This window comes from Gorilla gorilla, chromosome 12 (assembly GCF_029281585.2).
Source record: "Gorilla gorilla gorilla isolate KB3781 chromosome 12, NHGRI_mGorGor1-v2.1_pri, whole genome shotgun sequence".
Taxonomy (NCBI): domain Eukaryota; kingdom Metazoa; phylum Chordata; class Mammalia; order Primates; family Hominidae; genus Gorilla; species Gorilla gorilla.
Genome location: NC_073236.2, coordinates 92,685,760 through 92,704,737, shown reverse-complemented (window position 1 = coordinate 92,704,737; position 18,978 = coordinate 92,685,760). Strand labels below are relative to the sequence as shown.

At 52.9% G+C, this 18,978-nt stretch overlaps 1 protein-coding gene across 5 annotated transcripts in view; it reads left to right on the top strand.

The window, feature by feature from the left end:
* Positions 1-18,978, top strand: part of TTC7A (tetratricopeptide repeat domain 7A) — a 160,447-nt gene that overhangs the window by 117,540 nt on the left and 23,929 nt on the right. For 4 of the 5 annotated variants that reach the window (XM_055377834.2, XM_004029181.5, XM_019021103.4 and 1 more), the window contains 3 exons: positions 13,077-13,193; positions 16,712-16,809; positions 18,508-18,642. In XM_055377834.2, the coding sequence (XP_055233809.1) occupies positions 13,077-13,193; positions 16,712-16,809; positions 18,508-18,642 (350 nt within the window). The remainder of the gene's footprint in view (positions 1-13,076; positions 13,194-16,711; positions 16,810-18,507; positions 18,643-18,978) is intronic. The other variant, XM_055377835.2, reaches the window with a different exon arrangement.

Genomic DNA, 18,978 nt, shown 5'->3' with positions numbered 1-18,978 from the left:
TCCAGCTGTTGCCAAGGCAGTTAATTAAACAACCGGTCCGGTAAATATCACTGCAGCAAAACAACAAAAACCAAACTCCCTTTGTCCTGACCTCATCGTCCCCAGCAAGATCTATATCCACAGGACACTTAAAGTCACCTTACAGAGGGCTATCCCAGTGCCTGAGGCCTATTAGAGGCATCTCTTTTCAGCCATCAGTGTTAGAGGCCATCTGCATGGGATCCCAGGGCCTGCCTTGGGAATGGCAGAAGCTGGCTGGTGCTGGGCGTGGGCTTTGCCTGTTTCACTGCTTTCAGGGAGGCCTGCCACAGGGGAGGAAACTGGTGGGGGAATGGACCTCTGTCCATGTGAGCTGGTCCTTGTGTGAGAGCCACAGTGAGGTCCCAGCCCTTGAGTCATGTCTGTCACTGACCTGTGCCACCTGCAGCAACTTACTCCTCTTCCCCTTGCCTGTTTGCTCATCTGCCAAAAGACGGACACCTGCTCTGTCTCCCCTGGCTTGCGAGGTTTATTGTGAGACTCAGGAGAGGGCACACAGTCGATGGACAGCCGTGTTTGAAAGGTGGCAGTATGGAGGGGAGAGGAGGCTGCCCACCAACAGCGTGAGGCTGTATCCTGGGTCCCCAGGGTGGCAGTGCCTGGGGAAGGCCAGGTAGTCCAGGAGGTGCTGGCAGCCGAGGCTGGGCCCTGACAGAGGCAGGGAAGGAAGCTCTGGGGAAAGGTTAGTGAGCTCCTTGGCTGCACAAGAAGTCACCACTCCCATACAGGCAGCCTCTAGGCTCCCGGAGAAAACCCGGCTTTCGTGGAGTCGAACTTTTGAAAAGCCTTCTGAATTCAGGGGTTAGAAAGCACAGCAAAGAGGATCTTGATTTCTGTGCTGTGGGATGACCTTTAGTTAGTGGAGCTTGGGTTTAAAAAGGCAAAAAACGTGATGAGGCAGAGACAGACAGCCCCACAGGGACAGCATAAACCTCGCACGGTGGGAACCAGACACCCCGAGCAGCTTCCTGAAATCCTGTGGGCTTCTGACTAAGCCCTGGACACATGTGCCAGCCGGGCTGTCCCTGGCCAAGAGGCCAGGCCTGCAGGGGGCCTCAGGGGGCAGCAGCTCCCTATCCAGGCCTGGGTTCCGGGCCAAGCCGCGGAATGTGAAAGGTCCCGTGCACGCTTGGAGATGCCTGTGTGAGTCCTTTCTTCTCATTTTGGGTATGAGAGGCAGCTGGGAGGCCCGACCAGGGAGGGGCAGGAATATGAGGTGAAGGGGAATGGGCCACTGATAAGCGTCCTTCCTGAAGCCATGGGCTCTGTGGGGCGATGGTTTTAGGTAACAAATTCCTTGGGCTTTAGTCAGGCCGCTTGTAGTGAAGGTCACCATAGTAACCAAACAAAGTTCCTCAGCTCATGATGGGAGCTTTCCAATAACCAGCCTGTCACGGCTCCCATCCCAAGCCTGGCAGTCTGCCAGGCTGGTTTTGAAAGCCCAGGCCATACATAGGTCAAGGGAAGAACAAACAATTTCCCCTTCCCCTCTCCACAGTGGGCAAGGCCACCTCTTCCCACCCCCTGGAACCTCCGTCGGTCGGGGTAGGCCCTCTTGGGAGTTTCTGCTGGCCCAGTACTGGTCCCGGGGGACTTGGAAAGTCCTAGGGGAAGCTTTCAGAGACCCGGAGACCCTCCCTAGTACAGGAATACTATGGGCCTCCCAACAAACCAGAGCACGTGCCTGTAAACAAATGGAACCACACAGCCTTCTGCCCCAGGAAACCTCGACTGTTTTGGAAAATGTTTGAGCTGATAACCAGGCATTAGCTGGAGCCGTACCTTGACTGACTTCAGCTAAGGCTAACGTTGGAGCTCAAGGGCACCCCTGGGATCTACCTGGAGTGCCTCACCTTTTTTTCAGGTGGCGCTTGTTATATATTTCTCGTGGTATATTCCAATGAGCAGGGGGGAAGAGTCCCGGGGCTTCTGTTAACATTTCTGACTTAAACCCAGTGTGTTTATTTGATTATTCTTATTAAGGACTTGTAGTACATCAAAAGGATGCTTAGCATACCAACACTCCAGTGAGGGGGTGGAATCAAAGGTATTAACACAAACATAGTTTATCACTTTGCTGTGTTCATTAAACACGTTTGGCTGCCACAGCCCCTGAGGAGGACACCAGCCATGGGGGAACCTTGCAAGCCACGTGGCAGAGGGAAGTGTTAAGCCAGTCATAATCACTGGCAGCGCCGGATCCTTCCCCAAAGGTCAGTTCCTCATTAGCTAAGCTGAGTTGACATTCAGCATTTCCCTTCGTGGGTTGTCCCGTGAGAACCTCTGTGGCCTCGCTCTGTGTGACATGTACAGGTGAAAGTTGATGGTCGTCATTCTCCAGTTAGTGGTCTGCCTACATTCAGACTTCTAGGGTAGATGACACACGTTGTTTTGTTTGTCTGGGGAAGAGAGGAAAGAAAGGAAAGAGGAAGGAACATAGATATTTTCAGGTTTTGTTTTCAAAGGTGATGGTAACCCTTTCCTTCTGGTACTTATTGCTTTCTGTGCTTGCAGCAGGGGCTGGAGGCAGGAATTGTGGCCCAGGGCACATGGTTCTCTGTAGCAGGGGAGGCCCAGCCCCAAGACAAAGCCTTTTTGCGCCTGGGAGAAGGCCCGTGTCCACAAAGCAGAGCTGACCTCTTCTCTGCAGTGGGAGATCTTCAGGTCCCTGGGGGTCTGATACAGGGCAGAGAGACCAAGGCAATTGCTTCTTTGTGTCTCAGCCCTGGCTGGGAACCTGCCTTTGTTTCTAAGGTAAGAAGACCCAAGCGTCTTCTTTTGGGAAGTTCTTCCACCCCTGAATGGCCATGAAAAGGCACTGTGTGGTTTACATTTAAGTCTTTCAAGATCAGGAATTTGTGTTTGGGAAGTCCTCTCAAGGTAGCTGGAGGTAGCTGCAGGGAGGGAAGCCGAGACCCGGAGGCCAGTTGTGTCAGCCCAGAAACAGATAAGAATGCCATGTAACCCTGTGGCCAGCTGCAGGGTAGGGGCAGGCTGCTCTCAGAGCAGCCCTGGGGCCCTTCACCAGGTCAGGGACAGTCTTTGAAGTAAGAAGGCGCTAACTTCAGGAAACCAAAGCTTTCAGGCTGTTGATTTTTAAAGCTTCAAAGTGAGATCACGTTAAATGAATTCATTAAGAGGTGGAGGATCATCATGAGCCTTATAAGATTAGAGGACATGGGTCAGTCTAATCCTCCAGACCGAAGGAAAAATAATTAGTTTTAGGGTTAAGAAGAGCTGCTAAAAAATGTCCCTTCTGTGTTAGGGATTAGTCTCTGGGAAGGTAATAAAACTGGGGCTGACTGTGGCCCTCCCCCTTTCAGGGAGGGTAAGGCCTGTTAGAGTCCTTTTAAAAATCATACCCTCTAGGCTGGGCACAGTGGCTTTGGGAGGCCAAGGCAGGAAGATCACTCGAGGCTAGGAGTTTGAGAACAGCCCTGGTAACATAGCAAGACCTCATCTGTACAAAAAATTTTAAAAATTAGCCAGGCGTGGTGGCACACACCTGTAGTCCCAACTACTTGGGAGGCTGGGATGAGAGGATTGGTTGAGCCTAGGAAGTTCAGGCTGCAGTGAGCTGTGATCACACCATTACACTCCAGCTTGGGTGACAGAACTGTCTCTTTAAAAAAGTCCTGAGCATGTGTTGGATTTAACATGGGTGAGAGACCATGTGTCTGGGAGACCTAGATCACTCAGCATATCCCCCGCATCCTGGCCAGGGTCTGGGTGATCACACCTGAATGGGGGTGAGGGGCAGGCTGGCTCCTGCTCAGAGGGCCCTCCCTGCCCCATCCTACTGTGCAGGTAGGGTATCCATACCTTGTCAGGCTGGCCCCTCTCTCCCACTATAGGCCTTTGTCTGCCCTTCCTGCCCATCTTCAGAGGACCCCCTCAGGTCCACTTTGTCCCCGGAGCCCCTGTACTTCAAAGCTGAACCACTCAATTGAGTACCAGATTCTGTTCTTGTTGTGTTTCCCAATGCGTTGGATGTCTTGTTTGAGTTTAGAAGTACCTTTGGAGCAGAGACTGGCCTCTCCTCTGCCTGCTTACCCCCATGGAAACCCCCACTAAGCACAAAACACACTCCAGTGGACCCTCCAGCTGCTAGACAATGGGAGGGAGCTGTTTTGTTTTTTGGAAGGAAGAGAACCATGTGGGGATTTGGGGATCTCACAGCCAGAGTGCTGTCACACCCCTTACCCAGTTTGGTTGTTTTGGTTTGGTTGCCCTGTTTTTTGGTCTTTACAGCACCCCTGTTTTGAAGATGAAGAAACTAATGTGAAAGTTAGATGATAGCTCAAGATCACATAGCTGATGAGTGGTGGAGCAGAGGCGAGAACCCATGCCGGCTGATTGGCAGGACCGCCCTGGTATACTTGAACTCCAAGAGCTTCAATAACAATAACAATGATGCACCCAGTGCTGGCTCCAGCTGGGCACTGCTGTGGGCACCTTGCTGCATTAGCTCTGTAATCCTCTTAGCACCCTAAGAGGGATAGAAACTGTCATGATTCCCCTTTTACAGATGAGGAAACAGAGGCACGGAGGACCTAAGTAAGCACCTGCACGTAATGGGGATTGGGGACTGAGAATGAAAGTTTGGGGAAACATGTATTGAACCCTTTCTGAAGTGCCAGCCCCTGCTGGGCCTTTTATGTGCACGATGTCCTGCAGCAATCCTCACGGTAAATAGACGCTGTCATTCTCATTTTACAGATAAGAAACTGAAACTCTAGGCTGGGCGCGGTCACTCATGCCTGTAATCCCAGCACTTTGGGATGCCGAGGCGGGCGGATCATTTGAGATCAGGAGTTTGAGATCAGCCTGACCAACACAGTGGAACCCCATCTGTACTAAAAATAAATTTAAAAAAAATAAGCCAGGCGTGGTGGCGCATGCCTGTTGTCCCAGCTACTCAGGAGGCTGAGGCAGGAGAATCGCTTGAACCCAGGAGGTGGAGGTTGCAGTGAGCCGAGATCACGCCACTGCACTCCAGCTTGGCGTCAGAGTGAGACTCCATCTCAAAAGGAAAAAAGCTGAGGCTCTGTGACTTGCCCAAGGTCACATGGCTACAAGGAGGGACACTTTGGTCATCAGACTTGGACCCTGCTTTTCACCACTGAGTCCGACTTGGTGCAGCCCAGGCTGGGGACCATTTACTATGCTGGCTCTGGCCTCCTGGCCAAGGAATTAGACTTTCCAGAGGCGTGGCCGCCTGACTCAGAGAATAGCCTGCTTTTTCACTCAATTATGTGTTTTCTATAAAAATAGAACTCTTCATTAAAACAGCTCAGCACAGCCATCAGCTGCAATTACTAATTACTGTCCTTTTAAGAGATAATGCCCCTTTCTATGCATTCACTACACCTGCTGCCACTTCCCACCCCCCGACACACAGAGGGTTCCCAGAATGGCCAGGAGCCAGAGGGATCCAGAAGAGCTGCCCAGGGCCCAGTGAGCACACATGGGACCAGTAGGACCTGGAAGAATGGAGAGTTTCAGGAACGCCCTGCAGCTTCACTTCCTTGGAGCTGCTTGGATCCTGGGAATACCCACAGTGTTCCAGGCCTTGGTGAGCCCTTGTGACTCAACTTTCCTCTTCCGTTCTTCAGCAATTTGTTGAGTGATATGCGAGCAGACACCAAGGATACAAAGATAAGAAAGACCTAGTTCCCCCCCAGATGAAGGAAGGATCTCGCAGGAAGACAGGTCTGACAACAGCAAAGATGACTGAGAATGACAGCTAACCTCTTTTGAGGGGTGACATGCGCCAGGCACAGGCTCTCTTTCCCTTAGTCCTCCCAGCAACCCTCCTGGGCAGTACCATGACTGTCCTGCCTTGCAAATGAATAGGCACCATCAGAGGTGAAGGCACTTCTAGGAAGCAGCAGAGCCTGGAAGTATACCCACATCATCTGATGCTGAAGGCCCTGTCTCATCAGGGAAGTGGCTCCCTTATGTACATGGTGGTTACTGTGTTCAACTGTTCATTGCAGGTGCTGAGTAACTACAGGGAGTTGCTTTCAGGAATATGAAAGTAAAAATGTGGACCCGACGTGCTTGCTGCCCACACAGCCTGTGTGTTTCCCTGCAGCCAGCTCTGCTCTGCCAACTTCCCCCACCAGCAAGAGTGGTGTGCTGGGGTGAGCAGCCAGGGAGGGGACACAGGGAGGGTGAGGATTGGTGCCCCCAGGTAAGGGGATGGAGATGACCTCTGACCCCAGGACTGTGCTTGGCTTAGCCAGAGACACCACAAAAATATCCCCTATCTACAAGATAACTATTTTTTTTCAAGTTTTTGGAAAAGCCATACTTACTCATTTCTGAGGAGTCTCACCCTAAGAGCTCTTTATAGCAGTGGGAAGAAATTGTTTATCTTTGCCTCACATGGGAACAAGTCCAAGTCTTAATCCTTTTGACAAATAATTAGCAGTGTGATCCTGCCCTAGGAGTGCAGGTGAGGCATGGCTAGGAAGAAAAGGAGGAAGAGGAGGCAGATGCCAACATTCTCCTGGGAGCCTCCATCATCAGCCCGAGCTGGAGCGCTTGGGGAGATTGGCAAAGCTGGTGGCCTGTGGCATAGCCATTTTGTAACGGGGAACAGAGACACCAACCTCACTGGTCTCTAACTTCCTCCACAGAATCAGTGCTGCCCTAGACATACAGACCCTGTGGGCTGAGATGTCCCCTGGTTCAGCAGGGGCTGACTCTATTAGGTCACCCGAGTGCCTTTCTGTGCCCCTGGGTGCTGCATCATGCTTGCAGATGACATGGGAGTCGTCAGGTCCCGCTGGTTAGGATGGTGGGTGAGGGAACACCGAGCCTGGGTGTGGGGTGGCCGGTGTGGTCTGCTGAGGGCTCTGGCAGCATCCTGACGAGGGCATAAGCACATAAAGAGGGGGCTTCTGTCTGCACTGGGCTCCCCGTCCAGACCAGGGCCTGTGTGCCACGTGGCCTGGATGGGGCTGCAGAGAGTACCAAGGATGGGGCACATCTCAGGACCTGGCCATCCTTCCCTAGCCCCAGCAGTGTGACCAAGCGCATGGGGTGTTTACACTGACCCACGCTCCTTCCCCTTTCCCAGACAGAACACTCACTTTCATATCATCCTTCGATGCCGATGGCGTGGCAAGGGCGTTCGGCCTTAAAAGACCTCAGTGTTTACTTCACATGGGCTTCCACAGCTTCAGCAGGAAAATGCTTGCAAGAGGGGTCACAGCGAGCATGCTTTGCCCAGAGCCCAGTTCCTGTAGCTTTATGCATCTCCTTCCGTCGTCTTCCTGTCCTAAGCCTGTCTTAGGTCCTAGGAGTGAAGGGCCTAGTTCAACAGACCAAGAAGCTCGGGGCTTTCTGGGAGCCTTCAGAGGCACCTGGCCTAGAAACTTGCTTCTTGGGATCGGGCCGGCCTGCGGCTTCAAAGCAGGAGCCCCTTCCCTGTGTGCTGGAGAGCTGAATGCAGCTGCTACTTAGAGGTCATCACAGTTCAGCCTGGTGGAAGTTCGTGGGACAGGTGACTTTACTCCTGTTGTACAGGTGTGGGACCTGTGACATGCCCAGCTGGGTGACCACAGAGCTTGGACTTTGGCTTGAGTTTCTAATTCCTGGGCCAGTGTGTATTCACTTTGAGTAATGACACAGTGTGAGGCTCGAGGACAGTACTATGACCATTGCTCTTCTGGAATGGCTCGTGTCAGAGGGCATAAATGTTGAAAGCTGCTGGATTTCGGTATTCAGGTGTTTCGATCACAGAGACTCTCCTCAGTGATACTTTTTGTCCTTGCCCAGTGACTGTCCCCTGGGATGGAGGCCGTCCACCCCCACCCCGGTCAGGAGGAGCCAGAAGATTCCACATCTGGAGCCCACTGTTCCTCCCCAGGCCCTGCTTTCACAGGGAGGAAAACTTTGCTTCTGGACAGTTTGGAATGGAATTGGCCAGCGTTCTGCTTGTCAGCTGTGGGAGTCCGGCCCACACTGCAGCTATGGGGAATCAAGTAACAGGCTCCAGGACTAGGCAGATACTGTGTGCTCAGCACTGTGCCAGGCGCTGGGGGAGGGCAGCGGGGCCCTGCCTGCAGGCACTTGCAGACCAGGTGGGGACACACGATGAGGCACAGGACAAGATAAACGGTGGTTTCACCATTTATAGGCCGGGCTGGCTGCACACTGATTCTAGAATGTCTGACATTAAAAATGCTTGATACGCCAGTCGCGGTGGCTCAAGCCTGTAATCCCAGCACTTTGGGAGGCCAAGGCGGGTGGATCACCTGAGGTCAGGAGTTCAAGAACAGCCTGATCAACATGCAGAAACTCCGTCTCTACTAAAATACAAAAAATTAGCCGGGCCTGGTGGCGTATGCCTGTAATCTCAGCTGCTCAGGAGGCTGAGGCAGGAGAATTGCTTGAACCCAGGAGGCAGAGGTTGCGGTGAGCCAAGATTGCGCCATTGCACTCCAGCCTAGGCAACAAGAGCAAAACTCCGTCTCAAAAAAAAAAAAAGCTTGATATGAGTTTACTATTAAACTGTTAAGCGTAGGTGGCAAAAAAAGATTATATACATAGTAGGGGAAGGGAAAATGGCTTCCCTCCACCCTTCTAGGGAGGAGGGCTTTGACTGGGCTGCAAATTAAATTGAAAGACAGATTAACGGGGAAAAAAACGTATTTAATTATATACGTATGCACAGAAGTCCCACCAAGTATGAGATTCGAAGAAAGACGGGATGATTGAAGCTTAATAGCATCTGGAGCTACAGAAAGGAAAAGGGGATTGGGGTTCCTGCGGGTGGTAGAGACAAGTTATAGGAGGGTGACAGAGAGGAGATGATGAATAAAGGTCCTCTTGTTATGCAGATAAAAATCTCTCGGGTGATAGAAGTTGTCAGGAACAGCCCTCTTCTTTATAGATACTTTTACTAATGTAGATTTCCCTGAGAGGTGGAAGTTTCTAGGCCAGGCCGTGTGGCTCATGCCTGTAATCCCAATGCTTTGGGAGGTTGAGGCAGGAGGATCATTTGAGCCCAGGAGTTTGAGACCAGCCTAGGCAACATAGTGAGACCCCGTCTAACAAAAAATTTAAAAATTAGCTGGGTGTGGTGGCCCATGCCTGTTAGTCCTAACTACTCAGGAGGCTGAGGCAGGAAGATTGCTTGAGCCCAGGAGATCGAGGCTGCAGTGAGCTGTGATCACATCACTGCACTCTGCCTGGGCAGCAGAGCCAGACCTTGTCTCTTTAAAAAAAAAGGAAATTTCTTTTATAAAAGGGCAGCTTTTCAGAGCTACTTCTGTGTCTGCAGTTTCTCGGAATAACCAACTCAAAATATGCCAAAGTATATTTTGGGGTGGCATATTCTGGTCTCAAACAGTCATATTTTAAGGTGGTGTGTCCTGAGCCCCAAGTGTATATATATATATCTATAATGTAATTAAGTGTTAATGGAACACAGTGCCAGACATTCAGAGAAGGACAGCGTGGTCACATAGGGACATCTTGGAGGAGGGCTGGAGCCGTGGGATTGAAATAGTTTTTTTAGTCTCAGAATCCTTTATTCAAGTGGTGTTTTAGGCTCAGTTGGTTTATAAGACAGGTGAGCAAGGGGAAGAGGAGCCTAGGCTTGCCTACTCTATCCCCAGCCCCGACTGCCAGCAGTCTCCCCCCAGCTTCCCCCAGGAGTCACAGTGTTCTGATGAGGCTGTGGCCACAGCTTCGATTCCCCCTGGCTGTGAGGGCCCCAGAATGTCACCCACCAGTCCTGACGGCACGCCAGGGCTCCGCCAGGCTTCCTGAAGAAATGGGCTAAGCATTGATAGGTGGGTGAGGAGAAGCAGCTACCCGCTGCAGTGGACAGGATGGAGAAGGGGGCCTGTGCTCCTTAGTCAGAAGAGCAGCTGAGTTGCTCCTTCTGAGGGGGTGGAGTTGTTTGCTGATCCCTGTTGGAAGTGGGAGAAAGTTCTGCAGTGAACTAGAGGCAAGCCAGCAGAGGCACAGATAACCACATCCTGACATCAGGAAGGCTTTCTTAGAGGGGGGTGTGCACAGCCCCCATGGGGATACAGAAAGCCAGAGGGCAACATCTGGTTAGGAGCTGGCTGAATGTCAGAGGGGAAAGGGTGATCTCAGCAGAGGCTACAGCAAAAGCACAGCACGGATGAGTCCGGGAGCCTGTTCCGAGGCTCAGGGAGCTGCTGATACCCATGTGATCAGTGTACCAGCGCCCAAGGTCATGGGGAGGATGGCAGGAAGGGAGGGTGGAGCCAGCGTGGGAAGGCCGTGAAGGCCATACAGAGGCACAGAAGGTGAGGACCACGGGGCAGGGTTCTTTGTGGAAGAAAATCCCTCTGGCAGCGCTCACCTGCTAGCCCAAGGAAATCTCAGGAGCAAATCTGGATCCTCCCAGGATCCTGGAGTGAAAGATCAGACCAGAGTGACTGGTGGAGCACTTGCCCCAGCCCAGAAAGGATGTGGTCGGGTTGAGAAAATCCGCTCTGGGCCACTCATGCTAATGGAATGTCAGCAGCTGCAAAGGTACAGCCTGCCTTTGGTAGAACTTACTGTGATGCCAGCTCAGTTTTCAGCCACTTCTTTGCCAGGCACATGGTGTGGTCGGGTCTGCCCTAGACCCATTCCGGCCCTCAAAGATGAAGAAAATGAGAAGGGGGCTCTGGCAGAGAGAAGTGTGCTGAAGAGGCGATGCCTGCAGAGGGCCCGGGGAATGCAGCAGGGCTGGCCTGCCCAGGGAGCTGTCCCCAGGAACCAGCCCAGCCCAGGGGACTTGGCTGACTGAGGGAGGGGCTTTCCCACCTCACTGACACCTGCTGCTTCAACCAGCTGCCCCACCCTCCACACCGGAGCCTCTTCTCTCTCCCTGACTCCCAGCCAAATCCCACACCACCCTGCTTTTCACCAAACACCAGCTCCAGCAAGACCCCTTTCCTGTTTCTTCCCCTGTACTGAGTCTGATCCAAAAATTCAGCCCTTGATTCTCTGGGCAATGTGTCATTTATAGCGCTCTAATTGTTGTCTCGAAGGCAGCCATTGTGTTTTCTTCTTCATATTCCCGAAAGCACAGGCCCCTGATACTTATGGAGTGTTGGATCCTTTGCAAACCTGCGGAAGGAGAGTACAGTGGCAAGACCAGTTGTCCCCAGCAGTTGCCCACTGGGGTCATTCCTACTCAGGGCTGTGTCCTGCTAGCTGTGCACTCAGGTCCGTGCAGTCCATGCTAGGGGGATCCCGGTTTCTGCCCTTGGGACCTGATAGGCAAGCCAGGTGGTCGTTAGTTATGTTCCAAGATGTGTGCAGGGCATCCTAAGAATTGGGAGAGGTGGGATTTAAAGCCAGGCTTGGGATGGATGAAAATGAAGAGGAGAGGTGGTATCTGGGGGGCAACCCGTGTGCAGGGTCAGGAAAGGCATTTTGGGGATGCAGTGAGGAAGAAAAATACTTGTCCAGAAATCCCCTCTTCTGAAAATCCTGGGGCAAATTCCATCCTCTTCATTCTCTACCAAGTTGCAATCTAAGAGACAAAGTATGGAAAGATGGGCAGAGAGTAAGGACATCAGAGGGTTTCATGAAGCTGGGAGCCCAGGTCTTAGGGCAGAGGCCCAACTGAGAGAGAAGATCAGAGGGGCAGCTGCCAGGGGCAGGCCTGGCCTCGCCGGGTGGCACCTGCAGCCTTCGCAGTCTGGGTGGGGACCCTCCGATGGAGCAGGCCTGTGTGCTACCCTCAGGTGGGCTGGTAGAACCTCCGGGCAGTGATCAAGTGCAGGCCCTGACAGTACCGTGGTCTTGCTCATCAGTGATATTGAGAAGAAAGGGCCTCACTACTCACCACTGGTGAGAGCCGGGAGGTGCTGCCGTCTGGCCCTCGGTGGTTCAAACTCTTCGCAGGCTGCCCAGGCAGCTGGTGTCTGTTGGTACTGCTGGCAGTACCAGGGTGAAAATATGACTGGACTTCCATACTGGTTGCTGTATAGCCACTGCCTGGACCCCTCCAGAACCCCCAGACCTCCCCAGCATCTGAAGGGCCAACACCAGTCACAGCAGGGCCTCCAGGGCTCCACCCCAGCTCTTGATGAGCAAGTGTCATGACTGGCCTGTGAGAAGCATTCTGGCTGTGCCTGCTGTGTCCAGGGTAGAGGGAGGGAGCCAGCCACCCCCGCTGAGGTCCTGCCTCCAGGTGGGACCAGCTCTTCTTCTCAACCATTCTAAGGGCCACTCCCCACACTGGTCTTACCTCAGAGGACTTTAGGTTTTCAGGTCGAAAGAAACTCTGAAGTTGCTTGCTCTCATTGCACAGTAACTGTCCCTAAATGGTGATTGAAAAGGATTTCACGTCACTTTAATCCTATGGATTATATAAGGGGAGCTGGCTATTTTGGGAAATCCAAGGAAGAATCCTTTGATAAAGCATAACACCGCCTTCTTTGTGTATCTCCAGGGTCAGGAAGCAAACTTTGCAGTTCCACTTAGGAGGTGTTGCTTGGGCACCTATACTGTTGTGGCTGGCAAGGTGGGAAGTGGAGCTCTGTCCTTAGGGGACCTCCTTGCCAGTTCCTTGCTCTACCTTCACTCACGGATTCTAAGTCACTGTCTGGATGGGTCTCTTATCCAAGGTCCCATGCTGGGCCCTGTGGGGAATGTGAGTGTAAGCCTGGTCCCACGATCAGTAGGCACAGGGCATTGCTTAGTGGAGGATGTGGGTAGGAAGAGCAAACCGAGCAAGACCAGGACTCACAGAACAGTGCTTCAGAGATGGGCAGGATGGCACATGGCCAGGAGACACGGGGCATCAGCAGTGTGGGCACTGACAATGCTTCATGGAGTGCTTCATGCTTTGGCAGCAAAGATGGGGAGAAACTGAGGCACACAGAGAAAGCAAGCGGTCCAGGGGCATGGCAGAGGCTGCTGCCCTCATGGCACTCTGCCTTCTGCGAGTTAGGGAGGTGAGCATGTGGGGCCGCCCTGGTGGGGCAGGATCCCCAGGTGAAAGTGGGCCCTCGCTGGGGTGTGCTGATGGCCACTCTCCCTCCCCACAGCCTGATGTTCACCAAGGTGAAGCTGGAGCAGGTGCTGAAAGGCCCAGAGGAAGCCCTCGTGACCTGCAGACAAATGCTGAGGCTGTGGCAGACCCTGTACAGCTTCTCCCAGCTGGGGTGAGTGGCTGTCATTTTCTCTTGGGTTGCCAGAGGGTGGTTGCCAGGGCAACAATCACAGCTGGGTGGCCACCATGCCTGCCAAGATGGGGAGGAGAGTGAGGCTTTTGAATGAGAGCGTGGAACTTCCTGCCCACAGAGCTTTCACATCCATAGTCCAATATGAACCTCCTGACAGTCCTCTATGAAGTACATAGAGACCCTACGTAGGACATTGAGGTTCAGAGTGGTAAGAAGGAAGAGAAATCATTCTTGAGCACTGGAGCTGGGTGCTGGGCTTGTTCCTTTATCTTATACCTCAGCTGCTTATAGCTTATGCGTTATCAGATTTTATTCCCAGCCCAGTGAGGAAACTCAGACACAGAGACTTTATATATAGCTTACCAGAATCACTCGCCTGGTAAGTGGTAGTGCTGGGACTTGAACTTGGGTCTCCTGAGTTCCAGCCCATGAAGCCTGTCACTTCTTTCCTCATTCCGTTTGGAGGCTAGAAGAGGAGGAGGAGGTGGACTCCTGAAGGGCCACCCCTTCTTCCCTAGTCACCCACGGTCTTCATGCCTCCTGTCTCCTGCTGGAGACCCTGGCCTGGGACCTGGGTCTTTCATGGGCCAGAGCAAGGAACTCTTGTCCAGGCTGAATCTGCAGGAAGTCTTGGCTCAAACCCAATGGGATGCCTAGGCTTAGCCTATGTGGCCCAAAGGGAAAGTGGGCCTCCTTCAGGTCAGGAGCCGTGCCTCTTCCTGATCCTCTTGTCCTTCTTTGGGATAGCTGGCTATGTCATCTCCCTGAGGCCTCAGGGGACCCCAGTCTGGTGTATATTTGTGTTTTCACAGAGACTTTAGGAGCCCAGAAGGCTTCCAGGCTCCCCAGAGGAACATCTGTAACAGTGAAATTTACAGAGGAGGGTAATCAGACAGAGTAAAACACCTTGGGCAAAGTCAGCCCTCACTTTGCAGGCCTGGGAGACCAGGGCAGAGGAGGACCAGTGGGCAGAAGCTGCCAGAAGGAGGCTCTGGGGTTGAGGGACTTTTCAGAATGAGAATTTGAAGCCACCTGGCAGCTGGATGCATGAAGCCAAGGGCCACACTCTGGGTGAAGGGACCTGCATTCCAATGGCCTTGTTCTCCTGCTCACTGGCTGTGGCCGCACAAGCAGGTGCACAACCCGGCTCCCCTCCTGCAAGGGGGTTGCCCCAGAGCTGGCCGCTCTGTTCCTGCATCCTTATCTGGATGGCTGCTTGTCTCTTCCTCCAAGTGGTCAGTCGTGGTGGGACCCCTCTGAGCTGCAGCCTTGTCTCCCAGCATTGAAGACCTGGCCTACGCCTCCCTTGGAGCAGCAGAACTGCAGGGCTGCGGCTTGTCACAACGGGAAGCCCCTAAGCACCTCTCTTTGGCTGCCCCAAACTAGATTTTATAAGCCTTGGTTTCTGATCTGTGGCCCCAAGTTTAGAAAAGAATCCTCCCTATCTCCTGGGAAAGCCAGGAGGATATTGGATCCAGGCTCCTGGTCCAGATAGCCCTGCCCTACACTGAGGGTAAAATCTAGTTTGGGGTAGCCAAGGATTAAGACCACAGCCTGCAGGTCTGGCCTAGCAGACCTTCACTATCAGCCGCACCTTCCACTGAACTCCCTGACCCCCTTCCTCTGCTGTGCCTGGGCCAGCCCCACACTACTGGTCTCATGTTCTAATTGCCCCTCAGGCCCTGTCCAGATGCCCCTCCTTCATGGAGCCACCAACCACCCAGCCTCTAAAATGCTTCATTCAACCCTCTCATGTGGGTTTTTGCTAACTGCTCAACTTGAACGGTCCCTTCTCCCCATCTGGGCTGTAAGGTTCTTCAAGGTAGGGACCATGCTGTACATTGGCCTAGAACCAAGTGTAGTCCTGGAGATGGACTCTTTGTGGAGCCCTAGGAAAGGCCCCTTCATGGGATGGGAGAAAGAGTAGGATGGGAAGCTGCACCCAGCCCTGCTCCATGCCAGCCCTGCACCAGGATCTGCCCATGTTGTCTCATTTACTCCCCACGACCACCTTGTGTGATGGACATTCTCATGACCATTTTCAAGATGAGAAACCTAAGACTTAGAAAGGTCAAGTAGCATTGCCAAGGGTCACAAAGGTGAGAAAGGTGGCCCATGATTCCAGCCTGGTGTTTCTGGCTTTTTTGTTTTGTATTGTTTTTGTTTTTTTGAGACAGGGTCTTGCCCTGTTGCCCAGGCTGGAGTTCAGTGGCACGATCACAGCTCATTGCAGCCTCTATCCCCTGGGCTTAAGCAATCCTCCTGCCTCAGCCTCCCAAATAGCTGGGACTGCAGGCACCCACCACCATGTCTGGTTAATTTAAACATTTTTTGTAGAGATGGGGTCATACTGTGTTATCCAAGCTGTTGTTGAACTCTTGCCCTCAGGTGATCCTCCTGCCTCAGCCTCCCAAAGTGCTGGGATTATGGGCATGAGCCTCCATGCCTGGCCTGTCTCTGGCTTTTTTGCACCACACTTTGTGCCTCCTGGGAATGGGAAGGGGTGGGAGAGGAAGGGAGCCAGCCCTGAGCCATTGTGGTTTTATAGATGGTTTCCTCTGATGCCCACTAAAATTCCCAGGCCCGAGTTGAAGCCAGGGTGAGCCTGAGTTACGATGGCAAGGACACCCCTGGTATTCATTGTGGGATCATCGTCTTGGTGCTTCTCTGAAGGAAAGAAACCTTCTTGCCCAGGCTTGGCCTGCCTCCTCCTCTCCTGTGCCTTCTGCTTCTATTCTCTAAGTTTCCCCAGTCAACAGGGTCAAAGGTTGTGGGCTTCCTCGGCAGTGGGAATGCGCTGGCTGGGGCTGCTTGTGCCCCAGGATGGCCACGGCGGGCTTAAGCTGGAGGCTATTTCCTGGCTCCCCGCTGCCCCCACTCTGTGAAAAGAGGAACCCCTCCCCCCGCCAGCAGTATAGCAGCAGGGATCTGGGAAATTGGGGACAAGGGTTGGAGGACAAGATGGGATCTCCAGGGGCTACCCCTGGAGATCTGCCACCCCATGGGCCTCCGCTGGCTCTTCTGGGGACCCCCTGGCAGCCCAAGGAATGGAAGCCTGAGGCAGGGGGTGACATCCGGGCCCTTTTTCCATAGGGGTTTGGGGGTTGCAGCACTTCTAGTGCCCTATGAAGACCAGGCTTTCCTTGGCAGTCAGTCCACAGTCCCCACTCTCTGCCTGGCACTCTGCTGGATGTTGCTCCCCCTGGCCTGGGGAGCTTCTGGCCTTACCCACTTCAGAGAAGATAGTAGGGAGTGTGGGAGAGTTTCCAAGTCTCAGCCTGTGTAGTATGCGACCCACGTTGATCCCTCCTGCCTCTCTAGTGATGTTGGTGACTTCAGCTCTGTCTTTGGGCCTGAACCCACAGCCCCAGAGCCTGCCTGGAATGAGGCTGTCCCATTCTCCCTGCCAGTCCTTGTGATGCTGGCCCTCTACCTCACTGGGCCCTGTGATGCTAGCCCTCTACCTTACCGGACCCTGGCCCTCTTTTGCCTTCCAGAGGCCTGGAAAAGGATGGCAGCTTCGGTGAGGGCCTCGCCATGAAGAAGCAGAGTGGCATGCACCTGACTTTGCCTGATGCCCATGATGCAGACTCTGGTAAGAACGAGCTCCTTGGGCAGCTGTGTGCGTGGACCCACAGCTCACACTCCCAGCTCGAGAGCACCAACACGGAGAGGGGCCGGGCCCTCTCCCGGCCGGGCCAAGCCCACCACTGGCTCCTTGCCAGCTCGGGCAACTTCTAGGGCTGATCTTGGCTCTGGGTAGGGGCTGGCTGCTGGTCCCACAGTGGGCAGTGGGCAGGGGAGGAACCCTGCCTCCTGCATGGGGGTGAAGAAAGAGGAGCCTGGCTGAAAAGGTGGCTGTGGAGCACAGAAACCGTTTCCCCTTAGGCTCAAGCCAGAGGTCACAGTCCATCTAATGTCCTTGGCAGATCAAGTCAAATGGAAAGGAACGGACTGAGCTCTTTACAATTCTAAGCTGAAAGCAGACTCTTTTCTGGAAAAACTCATCCTGAAACCCATGGCTTGTGAAATTCAAATGAGTTCAGGAACTGCAGACTTATATTTTTTAACTGAGGATCTGCTTAAAGCAGAACACCTTCATCAAAAACACAAGAATTAGTCATGGGAAAGAAAGTGTGAGTGGAGTTGTATTTAGTGGAATTGCTCAGTTTTTTCACTTCTGTAGACATGAGCCTTTCTGTGGACAAAGCCTTGCACCTTTGTTGTCAAGTGACAGAGTTGATTTCAGAAGCCAAACCTAGCACCCAGCTTTAGAGGCACATCTCAGGGGTGTGTGGCTGTATGCAGAGCTTCTGTCTCCCAGGAGGGAATGGTTAAGGGAGGGGGGAATGGTAGCTCCCTTGCAATTAAAGAAGGAAGAATCATGAACAAAGTTATTAGGACTCCAGGTACACTTGTCTCATAAACTGAAGTCATCCGTGGTTTGCCCTGAGGTCTCCTGAGTTTATTGGAGCCTTTATTGCGTCTGTGACAGAGAGAGAGAAAGTGCTCACATTTCACCTGCATGGGAATTATAAATGTCAACAGCTTATATATCCTGAACCGGAGCCCATGTCACCCAGAACTGCCACTGAGAGAGGTTTTCCAGAGGGCAGTGTTCTGACTTGAGCTGCTATCCAGTCCTTCACAGCACAGCCTTGAATGGGTACCTTTCTACAAACAAATGAGAATATGCACTTGTGAAAACAGAAAGTGAAAATAGCCAAGGGAAGAAAAGAAAAATCATTCCTAATTTCACCACTTAGACCTTAATAAATGGCCTTTCAGACTTTTTTCCATGCCCATATTTCTTTTTTATAAAAATGTGGTCCTATTCTTTTGTAACTTGCTTGTTTTCACCTAACTATATAGTGCGAACATCTTTCTACATTGATATCTGTATTTGTATTTTGTTATTTTAATGACCGCAGAGTCTGGGATGATTATACCCCCACTTACTTTTAATCAATCCCTATTGTTGGACACTGAGGTTATTTCTGTTGTGTTCACGTAAAGAGCATCTTTGCTGACATTATTGTTTTCCTAGGAATAGATCCTAGTGGGATCTCTGCCTGATTTTCCTCCAAAGAGCTCCCCTCCCCAGCTGTGGGTGAGAGGACATAGTGGGCCCTCCCTAGTGGGTCTGTGAGCTGCTTTCTGGCTGCCCAGCTGCACCACCCTACCCTGATTCAGGGTGCCCTGTCTCCCCATGGTGCTGGGCAATGACTGGTCCTGGGGCCTGCAACGTGTGGACCTCTGACCACTGCTCAGCTCATGCCCTCTTGCTCTGCAGGCTCCCGGCGGGCTTCGTCCATCGCCGCCTCCCGGCTGGAGGAGGCCATGTCAGAGCTGACTATGCCCTCTTCGGTCCTGAAGCAGGGCCCCATGCAGCTGTGGACCACGCTGGAACAGATCTGGCTGCAGGCTGGTGAGTGCCCTGGTCCCAGTGACACACACAGCCTGTCTGCAGGCCACCCATGCTCTCAGAGCCCTGTCCTGGAGAAGGGAGTTTGGGGAGGTGGGGACACCTTGCTAGGCCCACGCGGGTTACAGAGTCCTCGCCTCTGGCTGTGGGTCTCCTTCTCTGCCCAGTGGAGATGGTGTCTGCCTTCCTGCCTGGGAGAGCTTCTCTGGCAGCAAGCCCAAATGTGAGAGGATTGGAGGTCCTGAGAGGCCACACAGATGGACAGTTGTCTCAGTCTCAAAAACAGGCTTCAAACCCTGGAGAGCTCAGAGAGGGGAGGTGTGGAGGCCCCAAGAAAGA